General features: G+C 53.2%; 1 protein-coding gene across 3 annotated transcripts in view; it reads right to left on the minus strand.

Annotated features, from left to right (window-relative positions):
• Window positions 1-557: 557 nt before the first annotated feature.
• RARA (retinoic acid receptor alpha) overlaps window positions 558-20,135 on the minus strand; it is a 77,330-nt gene continuing 57,752 nt past the window's right edge. For all 3 annotated transcript variants that reach the window (XM_029572409.1, XM_029572410.1, XM_029572411.1), the window contains 2 exons: window positions 5,478-5,636; window positions 558-2,922 (listed from right to left, as the gene is read on the minus strand). In XM_029572409.1, coding sequence (XP_029428269.1) covers window positions 2,735-2,922; window positions 5,478-5,636 — 347 coding nt within the window. In that variant the 3' untranslated portion in view covers window positions 558-2,734. The remainder of the gene's footprint in view (window positions 2,923-5,477; window positions 5,637-20,135) is intronic.

Genomic DNA, 20,135 nt, shown 5'->3' on the forward strand with positions numbered 1-20,135 from the left:
AGTTATTCCATGCATGCACCACACAGGTCATGCGCCCCTCCACAAGGCACCTCTCACAGATGCAGGGTCCCATTCCCCCCTGACAAAGGACAGAACCAGGTGGAAGAAAGACAAAAACAAACCAGCCCACACCTCTAGAATAAATATAACTTTATTCTTTAGCTAGATTTCATGAAAACACCAACAGTAACTTCTGCACATACAAGGTCTCATTTGAAACAAGGTTCCTTTTAGAGCTGCTTTTGTTCATATTTTGGACCCGCGCAAACCCAGCATGGGAGGATCAGAACCAGAACCGGAATCCTGCCGGTAACCGGGCCTGGGAAGCAGCAACCGACCAAAACTGGGCAGTTTGTAAGCCCTGGGATGGTGGCCCAGTGTTACTAGCAGGGTGGGGGGGGGGGGGGGGGGGGGGAAGGGCCTGCATTCTGCGGGTTCAGCTCTGCCCCCTAAGAGGGAGCCTCAGACACCCCCGCGTGCAATCTTAAACCGGAGGCTTGGCTTTGCCACGTATTCTGCCAGGAGTTTGCAGAGGCCGCTGGATACAGCTCATGCCCTTGGCTTTAGGTTTGTAAATGCTTTAAGGGCCCCTTTGCTGGGCAGCGAATTCACCACTAACAGAGTTCACCTGCTTTACCTGTAGAGACAGAACACGGGGGTGACCCTTTAGTACATCTGGTCTGTAGTGTTAAGGAGATTAGCGGACAGTGGGAAAGCCAGGGCGTGGGTGCGGCAAGCAGTGGGAAGATAGCAAAAAAAAGGTTTGTGTCCCGTCTGTGAGAGCCACCGAAGGAGTGACGCGGATACGGAGCGGCACAGACCCGGGCGGCTGTGCTACTGGTTTGACCCTGCTTCAGTACCCGATAGCAGTGCGCACTGTCCCCAGCTACGTTTTGGGTAGGCAATAAGTTAAATCTGGACAAAAGTCAGCCAGACAGCTGGGGAGAAAGAGTCAAAGCTTTGGGTTTTGTCCGCTTTAACTCAGTGACCAGCCTTTAAGTATCGAGCTGTGCGTCCAGTGGTGGACACTCTTTGTGGGCTGCCAGCTCCAGCTGGAGCCCCCTCCTGTACCACCGCTGGCTGCAGAGGGTAGCGCCTCTTCTCAGGCAGGAGATACAGCATCTCCCTCGGCCCCTGCCCTGAACGCCTCACCTGGGCTCTGCTTCCCCTCCAGAACATTCCTGAGGAGCCCGCGCTAGCCCTCTCCCCAGTTGTTTGCTCTTGTTTACGGGACTCCTCCTCTCTTACATGTGTTTTGTTTTCAGGCCCAAGCCCAGTGGCTTCACTCTCTGAAACAGGGCTGCTCTGCACCTACCTCCACCTCAGGCTGAGGAGAGAGCCAGGGGAGGGGCAGCTGTGCATGGAAACCCCCCCCCCCCCCGCTCCATGTGGCCTCAGCTCCTGCTGCCATGGGGAGGGGGACACACGACTTGACTAGCATTGCAATAGGAGAAGTGACTGCTTCAGGCACCCATCCCCTCACTAAACTGAGCATCTTCCGTCTAAATGTGGTCCCTGCTCCTCGGCTCTGTTTATCCTTTTATGCTCCCCACCCTTAGTCAGAGGTAAGTAGGCAAGGGGGCCACAGAGCCAGCAACTCTTACAAAATAAATTTCATCTAAAGAAGAGGCATCTCAAAGTGCCACAGACGTACGAGAAGCAGGCAGGAGGTCCCGCCCTCTGTTTCCACAGCACCCGCCCTGCTTCTAACGACCACATACAAGTTACTCTTGCACTTCCTAAATTCCAGCCGATGGGAATTGCTGGGGTGTGGGTCAAGTTTTCCCCTGTCAACATCCCCTCCTCTCACCCAGTTTCTGCATGGCTTGGAGAAAGCTGAACCACCTCCTGGGGGAAAGGATTGAGAGGGCACCGGGCCTCCCTTTTGGGAACCCGTGATGGCCAGCATGCTGTAGAAGTTATTATTGGGCAGGACGCAGCTGCCCGGCCGGAACTTCTAGAACGGCTGCAGCTCTGGCCTGTGGAACCCCTGCTCGTGCAGATCGACCTCCTGAAATGAATCCACTGCTAGCTTTGTAAACACGCTTTAAGGTTGGAAAGCGTTTTCCATATCTCAAATGAATTCTTACCTGAAATGGAGGAGCTTTGCTGGTGAGCTGCTTTTATAAATTATTAGGGTGGGTAGCATAGGCTGTCCCTGTGTTCAAGTTTCAATATGCTAATTAAATCTGCTTATGACAAAGTGCACACATGATAAACTTTGTATGCATATGTTTAAAAAAGAAATGAACCTCAAAACAAAATAAATTTGTAAGTGAACAGAACACTTCATAATTTTTAAAATGTTTGTTTATTCACAGTTCTGTGGTGTGGAGGTGCCAGGGAGTGATGGTGGGGCCAGCGAGTTTGGCGCTGTCCTGTAAAGCAGCCCGGGGGGGGCGGGTAGAACTCATCCTGGTAACTTCCCGTTTTGAGATTTCAGGTTCGCCCCTAGCCTGGTCCCCCTCCACAAGGGGGGACGTGCGCCTCATTCTCGTAAGAGAACCGTACGCCCCTGTCCCCTGCTCCGAGGGGTGATGTCTGCATTCAGTTCTGCTTGGCAGTCTCTCACTAGCTCTGGAGCGCAACCCTGTGTCACCATCGAGGATTTCAAAATAGTCTGAAGGCGGAGGGGCTCGCACCCCTCCCAGGATAGCAATCTTTAATGCTGTCTTTGAAACTGGATCCAGCTCCTTTGTCCCAGCTGTGCGAGGGTAGCAGGGTGGTCGGGGGGTCATGGGGAGTGAGCAGCTGGGCTGCTTCTGCTGGAGCTGGTGGAGAGGCTGGGGCTGCAGCTGCGGGGGGCCCCGCTGGGCTGGGCGCTCACATTGTCCAGACCCTCAGAGTTCTCCAGCATCTCCTGGATGAGGGGGGGCATGGAGCCGGGGATTTCCATCTTAAGTGTGATCACTCGCTCAGCACCTGGGGGGGGGGCATGGAGAGAGAGAGAGTTAGTGCAGAGCAGGGCAGCTCCTCCTTTCCTCCAGGAGGGCGGCGCTCACGGTTGTAAGGAAACCTGGGGGATAAGCGGACAATTTTACATCCATACAGTACGCAAACCTCAACCTGTGCCTGTTCTCTGATCTTCCTCCTGGAAAGGAGATATTCCCAGAAAACTAAGTGGCCCCCAGCTCTCTAAAGTCCTCTCTGAGGGTATAAACTGGTGTCTGCCTCGTTCCCGCAGTCTTGTTTAAAACTCTGGCGGTGGCTTGCACAGTTCTCCCTTTCCATCCTGTCTAAGGACAGAGCGTGGCCGTGAAGGGCCTAAGCTACGGAAGAAAAACAAACACATTTTTCCAGGCGCGTTCTCTGGCTAAAAAGCCGCAGATTATCCTCCCTTCGCTTCAGCTGAAAATCCACGATGCACTGAGAAGCGGCGTTCCCGCGGGCGTGAAAAAGTGCGTGCATAAAATTACAGTTTCAGACCTTCCTGCAGACTTTTCTAGCAAAAATCCAGCCACGGAGCATTTTGTACCTGCACCGAGCTTCGAAGCAAGAGAAGCGCCTGTGCCAGCGACCCGCCCGCAGGCATAAATCACACACGTTTCTCCTGCCCCGAATCACAGCAACCTGCTCCCCGCTACGTCGTTGCTGCGGGGACTCCACTCCGGGGAAGCAGGTGCCGGGTTTTAAATCGCATCTCTGCTACGAGAACCTGAGTTCCCAGCAGTGGAGAATTTGCTGCTCTCCCCATGCCAGTTCTAACCAGGATTTGCTTTTGAAATATCAAAGAAATGAGATTTTAGTAACCAGCCCCCCCGTGTTAACGTTCTCCTCTTACTGTCTGCGCTGTGTCTTGAAACTCCCACAGCTGTGCTAATGTTTCTATTTCACGGCTGCTCCTCCGCGTCACACCCGGTCCCTCCGGCTCTCTACGCAGCACCTGCCCTGCCCCCACCAAAACCAGCACACGGTGTGGCCTTATAACACCAGGAGCTGGGGTGCATGCTTTATAGGAGACGTTTATGCATTGTACAGATGGCGAGAGCATCAAATGAAATTATATATAAATGGGATTTCTCTGCCTCCCTGGTGCATGCAGTTGGCATTTCAGCAGAGGCCACGTTAGCATTAGAAGTTTTAAAGGAGGTAAAGCCGACTCCATGCTGCTGTTTACACGCCTGGTGCATTTCCCTGCCGCCCTCTGCAACGCTCCGCACCAGCTTTTTCCTGGTAGCAAGATTAAAATTGCTTGAAAAACAGAAGCAGCAGCCAGCTTGGATTAATTTCTCAGTATCGGAGAGCCAGGGATGCTCTCGTCCTCTGATTTCTGTAGTCGGGTCACATGGCCTATGCCGGCCCCCCCACCCTATTAATGCTCCAATCCGCCAGCCCCCAGGTCATCAATTCTCTCTCCTTTTGCCTAGTGGGTTCCCGTTATATTAAATCCAGTGCACACCCTATTATATCCCCTGGAAGCTCCCAACCCTGACCCAAAGTGGGGCGCGCCCTGCCTGCTCCAGCACCGTCTCTAATCTCACTGCCTCTGGGTTTTGTCTGGAGTCCAAGCTCGCCCTCCTCCCCCTGCCATCTGCTCGCCCTCTGAAGGAGCTCCCTTACTATCTCACCGCCAGGGCTGTAAAATTACCACAGGACAATTGTCTGGACCCAGATGCTTTCCCACTTTAAAACTCCACCCCCCCAGTAATACCTCCATGCTGGTGCAAGGCGCAGCTCCCCCATCCCCCGCTGCTTTCCTTGCTCTGGTGGTCACACCGGCCATTCATTTCTCCTCCTCTAACAGCAATGGCCCATAGGCCTCATCTCCCGCTTTTAGCTTGCCACGGATTCTCGGGCTATCGTATTCTCTCTATTCTCTGATCACACCTGGGATTTAAAATGTCGGCAAAATGGAAGTGGCATTCTCCCCCCCCCCCCTCCCTCAGACAGTGGGCGTTAACTGCCTCCCCCTACTGCTGCAAAGTCAATTACCCGTAGGCCTTCCCTCGGAATAATGACCTACACACATTGTACACTGGGTAATCTGTGCAAGACACACACACACACACGTTAGTGTTGAAAATGCAAAACAGTGTAAGTAAGTGCAAGCCCCCCCCCCCCCTTTACACTGTGATAAAATTACACCCATGCTGCCTGGAGATTTGTAAAAGGCCATTTTTCATGGGCCAGGCACTGTTTAACCTGCAGACATGGCTTTTAGTAAGTACAGAATGCATTCTTCTACTCTTTGCTGTAATGTATTAATCAGAAATCATCTCACCCTGATTAAACTACACTCGTTCCTTCCCTCACAGGCAAGAAGAGACTTTGTCTGACCAGATAAAAACCAGCCTGGTGGGGATTTGGACCCTAGCTTGGGGATAGGGACTGGGGCTGTTGATGGATGGGAATTAGCCGGATGCTGCATGGAGACGCTGGGCCTGCTACAGCCATCACAAGGGTTAGAGAAGGCCTAAACATGCCCCACAGAGGATGGCCTCTGTCCCGTCCCCCCCCCAGCTCCCACCAACCCTCACCTTTGGCACTGATGCTGCGCAGGTCTGTGATCTTCATCAGCATCTTGGGGAACATGTGAGGCTTGCTGGGCCTCCTCTTCCTCACGTAGATCTTCAGGGCCTCCAGCAGTGGTTCCTGCAGCTTGTCCACCCTGTCGGCCTGCTCCAGGTCCTGGCGGTCTGAGGAGGGGAAGAGAGGGGCACGGGTCACTCACTGCCAGTTCCCGCCACATTCATATCTGTGAGGCTGCTGCCATCGCCATCGGAAATGTGTTCTGTAACCTGCAGTGCTCTGCTTGGGAAGACTTTTTTGCTTCTTGTGTGCTCCTGGGCATTACAGAACAGGAGCAGGGGCTCTCAGCTTACAAGCCCAGACCTCTTTTTTTAAAGTCAGCTACATTCATAGCTGCAGTTTCAGTTGACTAAATGTGAAGGCTTCCCCAATTAAATGTGAAAACATTTTCTCCCCTGAAACTAAACTGCTTTAGGCAGAAATTCTTGTGAGCAGTAATTGCCATTGCTTTAAAGATGCTTCAGTCTCCTGCAGGGGTCACTGTTAGCCAGCACATGGCCTCCAGCCTTTCTGCTGGGGTCAATATCCTTAGGTAACTTTGGGAAAATGGACACAGATGTGTGCCTTGTGTATTTTTTCCTCTCCTCTGCCAGTTGCTCTTAAGCTGAACCTGGCGCAGAGGCAGCTGAATGTTCTGGTTTTTTCTGAAGAACACATTTAGGGAGGGCTTGTAAGGCAGGCGGCCCTGGCCCCACAACACAGCCAAGCCGGGAATGAGGTAAAGATGCGAGGGAGAGAGAGACTGACTGAATGCTTCTAGGACACCAACCAAGCAGTAAACCATTTCACAGTCTCTCAAGGGAATCGCTGAGCAGGAATAAGAGAGCTGACAAATGAAACTCAGCCATGGTAGTCTGGGGGTTTTTTTTAGGTTCCTTATCTAAGAAACCGGTAAGAAAATTCTCTACGCTGAAGCACAGACAACCCCAACCCAAGAAGATCTACAGCTACACAGCACATGTTGCGGGATAGCTCAGTGCTTACCTGTAACAGGTGCTCTCCTAGGACAGCAGGATGGTAGTCCTCACATGTGGGTGACCATCATCCGATGGAGCCCGGCACAGAAAACTTCTGTCAAAGTTTCTAGAAGCTTTGACTGGCAGACTGAGCGTGCCCAGACTGCTGCTCTCCGCGCGTCCATGCGAGGTCCCCCTTCAGTCTCGTAACATTGCAAAAAATACGAGCGAGAAAAATAACATAATCCGAATGAGGCCTTGGAAAGAAGGTGGGTAGAATGATGGACTGATTGATACGGAAAGCAGTCACCACCTTAGGTGGAAATGTGGGATGCATGCGCAGCACCACACGATCATGGAAGATCTTACATGACCGGGCCCTGGATCTCACCGATCCTGTGAGTGCAAGTGATCACCACCAGGAACGTGACTTTCCAGCTGAGGAACCTCAGGTCACAGGACTTAAGAGGCTCGAACGGATGCCGCATTAGCCTTGCCAGGACAACGATGAGATCAGACGGGGTAGCCGGAGGTCAAAGCAGGGGCTTTAGTTTAAGGAGGCCCCACAAGAAGCATCTGACAAGAGGCTGGACAAAGATGGGTGCCCCAGCGACACCCTGGTGATTGGTGTCGAGCGTGCTGAGGTGCATGCAGACCAAGCTGGTTTGGAGAGGTGCCAGAGGTAATCCAGCAGGCGGACAGGAGAAAGGGTCCAGTCCGTAACCACAGCTTCCACTTTGAGCTGTAAGTCTTCCAGGTGGAAGGTTTCCGGGACTCAATCGACCCTGGACACACCATCCGAGAGCTGCAAAGGCTGAAAGATCATGCGCTCAACATCCACGCTGTGAGGACCAGGGCCCAGAGGTTCAGGTGGCGCAGGGTGCCCTGGTTCTGCGATAGGAGGTCGGGAGCCATCCTCAGCAGGACAGGCGCGCTCACTGTGGTAGGTCCTGGAGAAGGAGGAACCCCACCTGCCTTGACCATAGGGTGCGCCACTAGAATCTCGATCCCCTCGTCCTCCTGCGGTTTCTTCAGAGTTCTCGAGAGGAGCAGGATAGTGGGGTATGCACACAGGAGACATTGCACCCAGTGAAGATAGAAGGCATCACAGCCCGGATGGTCCTTCCCTGGAATCAGAATCTACTCACCTTGTGATTGCAGGGGGAAGCGAACAAGTCCCATGTCCGGCGTACCCCAGCGCAGAACAAAGCAGCTGCCACCACAAGGTTCAGGGACCACTCATGTGGCTGGAAGGACCGACTGAGGCGGTCTGCCAGTATGTTTAGGTGACTCGGCAGGTAGGTGGCCCGTAGATACATCCCTCTGGAAAGGGCCCAGTCCCAGACCTGCATTGCGTCCTGGCAGAGGAGGAACGAGCCTGTGCCGCCCTGCTTGATGTACCACATCGCCACCTGGTTGTCCGCTCTGTCCTCCAAGGTCATCCTCACCAGAGCGGACAACCAGGTGGTGATGTGGTACATCAAGCAGGGCGGCACAGGCTCGTTCCTCCTCTGCCAGGACGCAATGTCCTGGAAGGCCCAACAAGGTGTCCCGGATCGCCTGAAGCTCCAGAAAGTTTATCTGGCAATGAGCTTCGGCTGCAGTCCAGAGGCCCCAAGTATGCAGGTTGTCCGTGTGGGCCCCTTACCCCTGAGGGGAGGCATCGTGGTGAGGGTCATCTGGGGCGGCACAGGCTGAAACGGGATCCCAGTTTCCAAATTAGGGAGGGCTTCCCACCAGAGAGAGACGGAGGTGGTCTGTGACCGTGACCGGAGCCTCCAGATCCTGCGATGCCTGCTGCCAGTGGGACCGCAAGGCAGGCAAAGAGGGTCATGAGGACGGAGGCCGCCATGTGGCCCAGCAGGCAGAGCAGTAGGCAGGCTGGCACCCTCTTGCTGTTGCAAACCAGGGCGGCCGCCTAGTCCTTGGGCAGGAAAGCCTTTGCTTGTGCCGTGTCCAATCTGGAGCCTATGAAGTCTAGCTGTGGAGACGGACAGACTTGGGGAAGTTGATGACGAAACCCAACATCTGCAGGGTCTGAACCATCAGAGCTAGTGCTTGCAAGGCCCCGGAGCAGGTGTCACTCTGGATGAGCCAATTGTCCAGATATGGAAAGACATGGACCGAGCAACGCCTGAAGTAGGCAGCCACCACCGCCAAGCATTTGGTGAAGATTCGTGGGGCTGATGCCAACCCAAAGGGCAGAACTTTGTACTGACAATGTGCCCTCCCCACCAGAAAGCGGAGGTACTTCCTGTGGTTGGGGACAACTGCAATACGGGCGTAAGCCTCCTTTAGCTTGAGGGAGCAAAGCCAGTCTCCTCTTCGGAAGAGTGGGATCAGCGTGCCCAGAGAGACCATTTTGAATTTTTCTCTTATGAGAAACCTGTTTAATGCCCTGAGGTCAAGAATGGGGTGCAAGCACCGCGAGTAGAAGCCGTGGCCCCCGCTGTTAGTGGGAGACCGGTTCTACCGCACCCGCTGCTAGAAGGGCGGAAAGTTCTGATTGAAGGACGACCTGATGGGCAGGCGAACCCCAAGATGGACATGGGGGAGCGGTCTCTGGGAACCTGCTGAAGTTCAGGCGGTAGCCCTGGCGGACAATAGAGAGGACCCAACGGTCTGAAGTGATCGCTTCCCAACGGCGGGCAAAGCAAAGGAGCCTGCCGCGACCGGGGGATTGACCACCAGGGGAACTGGCGTCTGGCTTGTGCCCCCTTGCCGCCAGTCAAAAGCCTTACATGGGGCCTGCTGGAGCTCTCGGAGTCCGCTGATGCCGGCTGCGACCCCTGGAACTAGTCAGAGGCGGGCGAGTACGGGAGGCTGGAGGATAGTATTTCCTTGACCAGTAAGAAGGCTTGCGAGAGCCCAGCCTGGAGCTGCTCCTGGTGGAGGAAGGGCCTGCTGAGGGGCTAGCAGAGAGCATCATGCTGATATTTCAGCTGCGCCATGGCCTCCTTCACCTTGTCCCCAAACAGGTTCTCGCCTGTACAGGGGAGATCTGCGAGCCTCTCTTGAACCTAGAGTCCTGAGGCTCGGAGCAATGCCAGTCATCTGATGCAGATGCCTTCGGCGGCCAGGAGGGCTGCAGTTTCGAACACGTCATAGGCGGACCTCACCTCGTGCTTATCCACTTCAAAGCCCAGCACGGCAATGGCTGCAAGAGATTCCTGCTGCTGCTGGGGAAGGCCCTCCGCAAAGTCCTGGACTTGTTTCCACAGATTGTGGTTGTATTGGGTCATATATAGCTGGTAGGCTGCAATGCGGGCCACCAGCAAGGCTCCCTAAAACATTTTCCTCCCTATGTCATCGAGTTCCCTGTGTTTGCACCCTGGAGGGGCAGAAGCGTGCGTCCAGCAACATTTAGCTTTCTTCAGGGCAGACTCTACAACCGCCATCTGGTAGGGGAGATGCCACCAATCAAAGCCCTCGGCCTGCTGCACCAAATAGGTGGCATCGGCCTTCCTGTTGACCGGGGACACCAACACCGGGTGTTTCCACATATGGAGGAGGAGCTCCTTAAAAGATGTGGTGGTTAGGCATTGCCACGATTTCCTTGGGAGCATCGACGAACTGAAGGACCTCCAGCATCTTATGATGGGCATCCCCCTCCGACAGGAGCTGGAAGGGGATGGCCTCTGCCATTGCCCTTACAAAGCTCGCCACCGACAGGTCTTCGAGCAGAGCTCGATGCCGCTCCTCCAGCAGGGAAGGCTCTGAGGGGGGGGGGGGGGGGGGGGTGGTCACTGGAGAACTCAGAGGATGAGTCAGAAGAGTCAGCGCCCCATGGGTCATAAGGACCCTCCTCCTCACTGGGGCCCGGGCACTGACGGATTCAATGGAACCCCCGGCATCAAGAGGGACATCAGCCGCAGTAAGCCGGAGGGAACTGGCCTTGGCCCAGGGAACTGCGGGTAAGGGTGCCCGGTCCCCGAGGCCTCATCCTCCTCAGAGGACCCAGGATCATTCTGGTGGATGGAGTCTGTGGCAGAGGAGGCATCGAGGGCCCCGGTTGTGTCAGAGCGCCTAGAAGGACATCCAGACACTCTAGCTGGGGTGCAAGCGTAGACGGTGGAGGCTTGGGCACTGATATGGGGGCTGGTGGAGCCGGAAGCTCAATGCTCTGGAGCGCTTTGAGCACTGCCGACTGCACCCTACGGTCCAGCTCCTCCTGGAAGTCCTGAATGGTCAGGACTGATGGAGGGGGATGAGGTGTCGCCGGCACATCCTCGGGTTCTCGAGTTGGCATGGCACCCTGCTCTGTAGATGGTGGGGAACGCTGTGGGATATCAGGGGCACCGGAGGATGGGGCCTCCTGTGGCTGGTGCTGCTTCGATGGCGGCTCGGCAGCTGCCACTCCAGAACTGTATTGAGAAAGTGACTGGTGTCGTTACTTCCTGGACTTCCGGTGCTCGGCCCGGTCTTTCCCTGGTGCAGAGGATGATGATGACCCCGAGGTCTGCGAGAGGGGAAGAGGCCACAGAGGATCGATCTCCCTCTTCTCGATCCTTAGGGTTGCTGGATAGTGGGACCGCCAGAGGAAGAGATGGAGACAGTTTCCTGTGATCCTTGGGTGTTGAGGACACCAAAGCAGGAGTGGAAGGTTTCAGAGTCCCGAAGAGCTACTCCATTTTATCTAGGCGCGCTCAATGCCCTTTGAGTGTCATTTGGTCACACAAACGGCACCCGTGGACATCACACGAGGCCCCCAGGTAGAAGATACAGACCTCGTGTGGATCTGTGATGGACATGGTCCATGTGCACTGGGGACACAGTCGAAAAAAAGTAGTCTGTGCGTGGTTGATGGTCAACGGGCACCACGGTGCAAGGGTTGGGAATAGACTATGAAGAATGACAAAAAAAGGGTCGAAAACAAGGGTCCCTACCAGAACAGAGGGATACTGATCGCGAAGGGGGACCAGACGCAGAAAAGAGGTGAAAAAGGTGAACACAATTTCAAGGCGTTAGATCTCCACCATCGCAAGGCTAATGCACTGCGGGAAAAGAAAAAAAAAAAAAAAAAAAAGAGACTGAAGGAGGACCTCGCATGGGTGCGGGGATATGGCAGGCCGGGCATGCTCAGTGTGCCAGTCAGAGTTTCTAGAAAGTTTGACAGAAGTTTTCCGTGCCGGACTCCATTGGATGATGTCACCCACATGTGAGGACTACCATCCTGCTATCCTAGGAGAACATGGAGCAACACGTCGAAGGGTCTTCAACTAAAACTGACTTACTACTTCCAAATAGTTAAATCTAGACTGGGCTCTTCCAGATATGCAACCTGACAATCTCCCACGTGATCAAAACCCAGGGGAAGCGGTCCTACTGCCTTAGCTCTGGGGTTTCTGATCCCTGGGGATTTTAAATTTGGCAAGCCATCGACTTTGTGCCCCTGCTGGGATTCATGGCAACAACCACTGGTACTGCTGTGATACCACAGGTATTGTCAGCTGGAAGAGGTCAGCAGCAGCCCCTGCAGCGTGGAGCTCCTCTCAGGCTCCAAGGATCCCCAAGGCCCAGAGGCGCTGACTGTGCTGCACTGCTACAGCACTCCTGGGGGAGTAAGAGATGGCTTGTGTACTGCACTTTCCTTAGAATATAATTCAATCTAAATATTATTATTTTGACAGCATTCAGAATTCTTAATTTTTTGGTGTAAAATTCTGAGTGTAATCAAACATTACTGCACACCCTTTGATGATACAAAATATGCAGGAAGGCCTCAGGCACTTATGGGACCCCCGATAGGATCTCACACAAAATGCTCAGATACAGCAGTGCTAGTAAAACTATTTAACCTGATTCTGGTTGCGTGCCTAAGACTTCGTCAGAGGGGTTAAGGGCAGCCCTGGTGCCATGGTTGCTGTCCCATCATTCTCCAGAAACAAGAGAAGTCAGACTGAAGTCCTCCCTGAACAGCGAACCACCCCTGGTAGCAAGGGGGAATGCTAAAATGAATCCATGTATTCAGCCATCAGCCAGCCGTACAGTAAAGACCGGAGGGATTCTCAGCCCAAGGACGGAAACAAAAGGCCTCAAAGGTAAAACGCCTGCTGCATACAAAGAATCTGCTCATTGCATTGCCTACTTGGGAAAGTTGGTAAAAGCCCTGCTGCAAATCCTAGGCCCCGCAGGCAGGCTTGAACAAGACAAAGATTATGGTATTCCGGATAACGCCCAAAACATCTCCCAAAAAATAGTCACATCCTGAATCGGGGAGGAGAAGATAGCAGGGGCCAGGCCTAAAATTCAGGTAAAAATATGTGTATAGAATTAAGTAAAATAAAGCTGCACATGAAACAAAACAAAAAAAGTCCCTTTAAAAGGCTGAAGTGGCCCCTGCATTTTCTAATTCTCCTTCCAGCCCTTGGCCTGACTGGAACTGCACCTGAGACATAGTGAAAGCCCTGGCCAGTACCAGCACTATTACAATGATGTGAGACGCGGATGCTTAGGTGATAAAGGGTTAATACTTCCTCTGCTTTCATCTTTCTGCACCGCCACTGTTTTGTTGGGTTATGGACAAGTTCATTTACGTTTAGAGTTCAAAATTATAAATACAATTTACAGAACATTCAATCAATCCTCTCATATAGAAGTGAAGTCTGGAATCATCATTAACCCCAAACTATACAGAATAGGACAGAACCCCATGAGAAACTCTGAACTTCCAATTCTGCAGACAGACAGGGGGAGGCTGATATTCAGCGCCACTTATCTGTCTAAGTAGATAGCCGGATATCTAATGAGCAGATCGGAGAGGAGCTACTTAGCCATCTAATGTAGCTGGATGAGAGCTGATATTTGGATAACTTAGATCTGCTTAATAGCAGCCGGATACGAGTTATCTGGCTAAGTGGTGATTTTTACGGGGATATTCAGCAGCACAGCCACTCTGCTGAATACCCCTTGTAAGTTAGGAAAAGAAAATTAGGTCTTACCTCCGTTAATTTTCGTTCCTGTAGTACCAAGGATCAGTCCAGACTCCTGGGTTATGCCTCCGCACCAGCAGGTGGAAACAGAGCAAAACTTGACAAGCTCCACTATATATACCAGGGGTGCCGCCCACAGCCTGTCAGTATTACTCAATGTCAAAGCAGTGGATATTCCCCATGTAACTAAACTATATACACGAAGATCAACCGGGGAACCCTCGGGTCACTTCCCCCAAGAAGAACCAGACCCGGAAAATGACCGAATTGACAGTGACTTGCAACAGCAAAAACCTTTCGTCCAACACAGCGGACTCTCCGAACATACTGCAATAAAACGGGCGGGACTCTGGACTGATCCTTGGTACTACAGGAACGAAAATTAACGAAGGTAAGACCTCATTTTCTTTTCCCTGTACGTACCGGATCAGTCCAGACTCCTGGGATGTACCAGAGCTCTCTATCTAGGGTGGGAAACGGAGAGGCCCGCTCTCAAGACGCCTGCTCCAAAATTTCCCGCTCCGGAATCCTGCATGTCTAATCTATAATGATGCGCAAATGTGTGCAGCGACTTCTTTTTTTTTGCAATTGAATGTTTTTATTGTGATGCAATAAAACAATACAGAGAAAACATAAACTGAGTGGTACCATTATTGTATAAACGAAAAACGCATATAATAAGCAACCAAACTAATTACCACTGTCAAAGACAAGCCTATGTCCCCATTACAACATACATAACTATAAACATGATAATCGTCTATTATATATAGGGAAATGCATCACCTTTAAATAATAATCCCCAAAACCTCCCCAAACCCCTTCCCCAGCTCAGATAGACAATAATCACATGGCAAAAATGGTAAAATATTTCAGCAATAACTAGGCTACAAAGGTTATTCTCGCTATATACAAGTATCACATGTCAGGCATAATCTTCTGTATCATTTGCCAGCAGATGACTTTTAACTAACATGGCGCTGATACTCCCAATCCCCCGCGTGTTTTCCAGGTATCATATGGTTCCCACACTGTGTGAAAGGCACAGACCTTTTTGTTTTTACATGCAGTAATTTTGCTCAATCTATGTATTAAAGAGACTTTGGCTTGTACCTCAGACAACTTAGGAATAGTGGAGGATCCCCAATATTTAGCTATAGTGCAACGGGCGGCCACAAAAATATAATATTCAATACTCGTCCTAGGGAGAACCGTTAAGGATTCAGATACATTAAGCAGGACTTGACTAGCAGAGAAGGATACATTAGAGGAGCCCATCTCCGAGATCCAGACGAAGATTTGCTGCCATAACTGCGCGGCAGATCTCCACCGGTGAAATCTGTTGACGCTCCGCCCAGGACACCGCCTAAGCCCGAGTAGAGTGTGCTTTTAGCCCCAAGGGTAGAGGGCGACCCGCCAGTAGGTAAGCAGAATTAATTGTCTCCTTCACCCAGCGCGATATGGACGTCTTAGACGCCATATTACCCTTCTTAGGACCATTCCAAAGAACGAAAAGATGATCCGACACCCTGAAGGCATTTGTAACCTCAAGGTAGCGCAAGAGGACCCTACGCACGTCCAACTTCTTCAGCTCCTGGGAGGACGCATCCGAGGAATTGAGATGGGGGAAGAGCCAGGAGATCTACTGACTGATTCAAATGAAACGCCGAAACCACCTTGGGAAGGAAAGAAGGAACGGTCCGGAGGGAGATTCCAGACTCAGAAATCCGTAGGAAGGGTTCCCTACACAAGAGGGCCTGCAGTTCTGAGACCCTCCTGGCGGAGGTGATCGCTACCAGGAAAACCGCTTTCAACGTGAGATCCTTCAAGGTGGCCCTCTTCAATGGTTCAAAGGGGGGCTTACACAGGGCCCTGAGAACCAAATTTAAATTCCAAGAAGGACAAGGAGACACGATGGGAGGACGCAGACATGTGGCTCCCTTTAGGAAACGAATCAAATCAGGATGGGAAGCTAATGCCCTCCCTTCCACGGGACCTCGAAGACAACCCAGGGCTGCGACCTGGACCCGCAACGAACTACAGGAGAGCCCCTTTGCCAGACCATCCTGCAGGAAAGACAAGATATCGGGGATGGTAGCCCGGGTAGGACGACCGCCCTAGCAACATACCAGGATTCAAAAACCTTCCAGACTCGCATATATGACAGAGACGTCGACACCTTGCGGGATCAAAGAAGGGTGGCCACCACCGCGTCAGAGTAACCTTTCCCTCTCAGCCGGCACCTTTCAAAAGCCATGCCGTTAGACAAAAGCGATCCGCCTGATCAAAACAGACGGGTCCCTGATGTAGAAGATTTGGCAACGGCAGGAGCCCGAGCGGCGCTTCCAATGACAGGTTGACTAGGTCGGCAAACCATGGCCTTCGTGGCCACTCCGGGGCCACCAGAACAACTTCTGTGGGATGATTCTCTATGCGGCGCAGAACCTTGCCTATGAGGGGTCACGGAGGGAAGACGTAAAGGAGGATTTACGTTGGCCAGGGAAGCGCCAGGGCGTCCACCCCCTCTGCCCCTGGTTCCCTGCAGTGGGCGAAGAAGTGCGGCGCCTTGGCATTCCAAAACATCGCCATCAGATCCATGGCCGGTCACCCCCATCTGGCGCAGATGAGCTGAAATGCGACGTCCGCCAGTTCCCACTCGCCCGGGTCGAGTTGGTGACGGCTCAGGAAATCCGCCTGAATGTTGTCTACCCCTGCGATGTGGGATGCGGCAATGTGGAGAAGATGCCTCTCTGCCCACTGGAGTAGTAGGCGAGCTTCTAAGGCCACTGGGCGGCTCCGGGTTCCCCCCCTGCCAATTGATATAGGCCACCGTGGTTGCATTGTCCGACAAAATTCTGACCGACTTCCCCGAGACCAGGGGAAGAAACGCCCGTAATGCCAGACGCACCGCCCTGGTCTCCAGGCGATTGATCGACCAGCGCGACTGTCACGGACCAGCATCCCTGCACCGAATGCCGTAAACAGACCGCTCCCCAACCGGAGAGACTCGCGTCTGTAGTGACCACTGTCCATTCTGGGGCCATGAGAGAGACCCCTTGAAGAAGCTTGTCCTTCCGCAACCACCACTGCAGGCTGGAGCGAGCTACCGCTGTCAGGGGTAACGGCAGCTGGAACTGTTCGGAGACTGGGCTCCAGTGGGAGAGTAACGCCGACTGCAAGGGACGCATGTGTGCAAAAGCCCACGGAACCAATTCCAACGTCGAGGTCATGGAGCAATCAACTGTAAGTAGTCTCAGACCGTTGGCGGCCGCATCTGTAGAAGAGCCTTGACCTGACCTTGCGGCAGCAGTCCAGGGAGAAAAAAACCCTGCCCTGGCATGTGTCGAATAACGCTCCCAAAAACTCCAGAGATTGTGAGGGTTGGAGATGACTCTTGGCCGTGTTGACCACCCAGCCGAGGGAGTGCAGAAGAGGCAGGACTCTTTGAACGGCGGCCCGACAGAGCTCCTCTGACTTGGCACGAATCAACCAATCGTCCAGGTATGGGTGGACTAAGAGGCCCTCCTGACGTAGGTGGGCCGCTACCACCACCAGAATCTTGGTGAAAGTCCTGGGGGCTGTCACGAGGCCGAAAGGCAACGCTTGGAACTGATAGTGCTTCCCCAGCACGCAGAAGCGGAGATATTCCTGATGATCCTTCCTGATCCCGATGTGCAGGTATGCCTCTGTGAGGTCCAGGGACGCCAAGAACTCCCCCGGACGGACGAGATCACGGATCTCATAAGAACATAAGAAAATGCCATACTGGGTCAGACCAAGGGTCCATCAAGCCCAGCATCTTGTTTCCAACAGTGGCCAATCCAGGCCATAAGAACCTGGCAAGTACCCAAAAAACAAAGTCTAGTCCATGTTACCATTGCTAATGGCAGTGGCTATTCTCTAAGTGAACTTAATAGCAGGTAATGGACTTCTCCTCCAAGAACTTATCCAATCCTTTTTTAAACACAGCTATACTAACTGCACTAATCAAATCCTCTGGCAACAAATTCCAGAGTTTAATTGTGCGTTGAGTAAAAAAGAACTTTCTCCGATTAGTTTTAAATGTGCCCCATGCTAACTTCATGGAGTGCCCCCTAGTCTTTCTACTATCCGAAAGAGTAAATAACCGATTCACATCTACCCGTTCTAGACCTCTCATGATTTTAAACACCTCTATTATATCCCCCCTCAGTCGTCTCTTCTCCAAGCTGAAAAGTCCTAACCTCTTTAGTCTTTCCTCATAGGGGAGTTGTTCCATTCTCCTTATCATTTTGATAGCCCTTCTCTGTACCTTCTCCATCGCAATTATATCTTTTTTGAGATGTGGCGACCAGAATTGTACACAGTATTCAAGGTGCGGTCTCACCATGGAGCGATATAGAGGCATTATGACATTTTTCGTTTTATTCACCATTCCCTTTCTAATAATTCCCAACATTGTTTGCTTTTTTGACTGCCGCAGCACACTGAACCGACAATTTCAATGTGTTATCCACTATGACACCTAGATCTCTTTCTTGGGTTGTAGCACCTAATATGGAACCCAACATTGTGTAATTATAGCATGGGTTATTTTTCCCTATATGCATCACCTTGCACTTATCCACATTAAATTTCATCTGCCATTTGGATGCTCAATTTTCCAGTCTCATGCGAAACCGTGGGTTCCAGAGAACGATTGACCTCCTTGAGATCGAGAATGGGACGGGAGGAGCCTTCTTTCTTTGGCGCGACGAAATATATGGAGTAGTGTCCTCTTCGTTGTTCTGAGACTGGGACTAGAACGATAGCCCCCAACTCTTCCAAACAGAGCAACGTCTGAAGGACCGCTTGCCTCTTGTCCGGGTGACCGCAAGAGGAGGGAAAAAATCTTGGGCGGGGAAGGCAAGCAAAATCTAAAGCGTAGCCGTGTTTTATCACAGAAAGAACCCACTGGTCTGTTGTGATTGTGGTCCAAGCCTCGTAAAAGAGGGACAGCCTGCCCCCTACCTTTGGAAGCGAGGGATGGACCGGCCGGACATCATTGGGCCGACTTGCCGCTCGGCGCAGAAGAGGAGGAAGCAGGCCTGCCAAAACGTCTCCCGCGAAAGGACTGAGGCTGCTGCCTACTGCTGCCAGAACGAAAGGAAGGAGAAGACGAAGGACCAGAACGAGAGGGCCGGGGTTTCCGGCTGCTCCGGTACCGGGAGCGAGAAGAGTAAGCTCCCTTGGAGCGCGCCCTGTCCTCCGGCAGTCGGTACCCCCTTTTCTCGCCCAATAGCTGAATTATGTCGTCCAGTTCCTTACAGAACAGCAGCCTGCCCTTGAAGGGGAGAGAGCCCAGACTAGACTTGGAGGCTCCGTCCGCTGCCCAGTTCCTCAACCACAAGAGATGTTTGGCCGAGACAGCAGACACCATAGACCAAGCCAAGGTTCTGAGGAGATCATGCAGGGCGTCCGCACTATAAGCGACGATCGCCTCAAGCCGCCCGGCCTGTCTGGCTTCTTCCTCAGAGAGGCCCTCATTGGCTAGGAGCTGTTGGACCCAACGGAGTCCGGCCCTCAAAGCGAAGTTACTGCAGATTGCTGCTCGGGCCCCCAGCGCTGAGACTTCAAATGTCTTCAACTGGATCTCCAACTTCCAATCCTGAAGATCCTTCGTGGTACCCGTGACTGGAATGGTCATCTGCTTAGTCACCGCCAAGACAGACACATCCACCTTCGGCACTCTCAGCACCTCTAACGCTTCCTCCGGTAAGGGATACAGTTATCCATGGCCTTCTTGACCTTCAAGCCCATATCCGGAGTATCCCACTCTCTATAGAGCAGATCAGTGGAGGAGAAATGAAACGGGAAGGTAGTGGGAGGGCCACTCAGGCCCAACAACACTGGATCCATAGAGCCACCTCGAGACTCCTCAGGTGGATCCAGTATCCCCAATTCCCCCAAAATGGCAGGAATGAGGGGGGCTAACTTGTCCCGGTGGAAGAGGCGAATCACCCCCGGGTCATCGCCCTCCGAAGTCTGACCCTGCCGCGCCTTCCCCTGCGTGGGAGTACCATCACCCTCTGCCCCCCTCGGGGGCGGGGACGGGGACTCCTGATCCTCCAGGTCCTCGGAAGTGTCAGACGTGTCTGTGACATCCCTGGGTAGGACGGCCCGCAGTGGACGTTTAGCTTTAGAAGGGCCCAGGATGACCTCTGTCCGTGGGTGTTCGGTGGGTGCCGCTGGGAGTGTCCCCTAGGGCTCCTGCTGAGGTGGGCGCCTTTTAAGGGCCTTGCAGGCCTTAAAGGCCCGGTGCACGGCCAGGATAAAATCCGAGGAAAACGAGATGCCTGACCCCTTAGAGTCCGTGTCGCGGTCCCCGCTAGAGAATCTGGCCTAGGCGCGGGCCGCTGCGGCGAAAGGGAGGGGGGAGAGTCCCTGGATCCCTCCCCGGCGTGCCCGGACACCGCGGGGGCCGTTGGCAAAATGGCGGCGGTGCCCGCGTTCCCCCGAGCTGCATTATGAGCCACCGAGGAGCGCGTCCCCACCGCGATAGACGTCTGCCGCAGCAACACCCCCGGATCGTCCCAGACGATCCTTCACCCCCCCCAGGATGCAGGCCGAACACAGCCCATCCCGGGAGAGGCGTGCGCTGCCGGAACCGCAGGCTGTGCAGGCCGCGCCACGTGGCATGCCTGCCCCTGCTAGCCTGAAAACAAAATGCGAAAAAAACCCGTGAAACGCTCGGCGCGAG

The sequence above is a fragment of the Rhinatrema bivittatum genome, chromosome 12 (assembly GCF_901001135.1).
Source record: "Rhinatrema bivittatum chromosome 12, aRhiBiv1.1, whole genome shotgun sequence".
Taxonomy (NCBI): Eukaryota; Metazoa; Chordata; class Amphibia; order Gymnophiona; family Rhinatrematidae; genus Rhinatrema; species Rhinatrema bivittatum.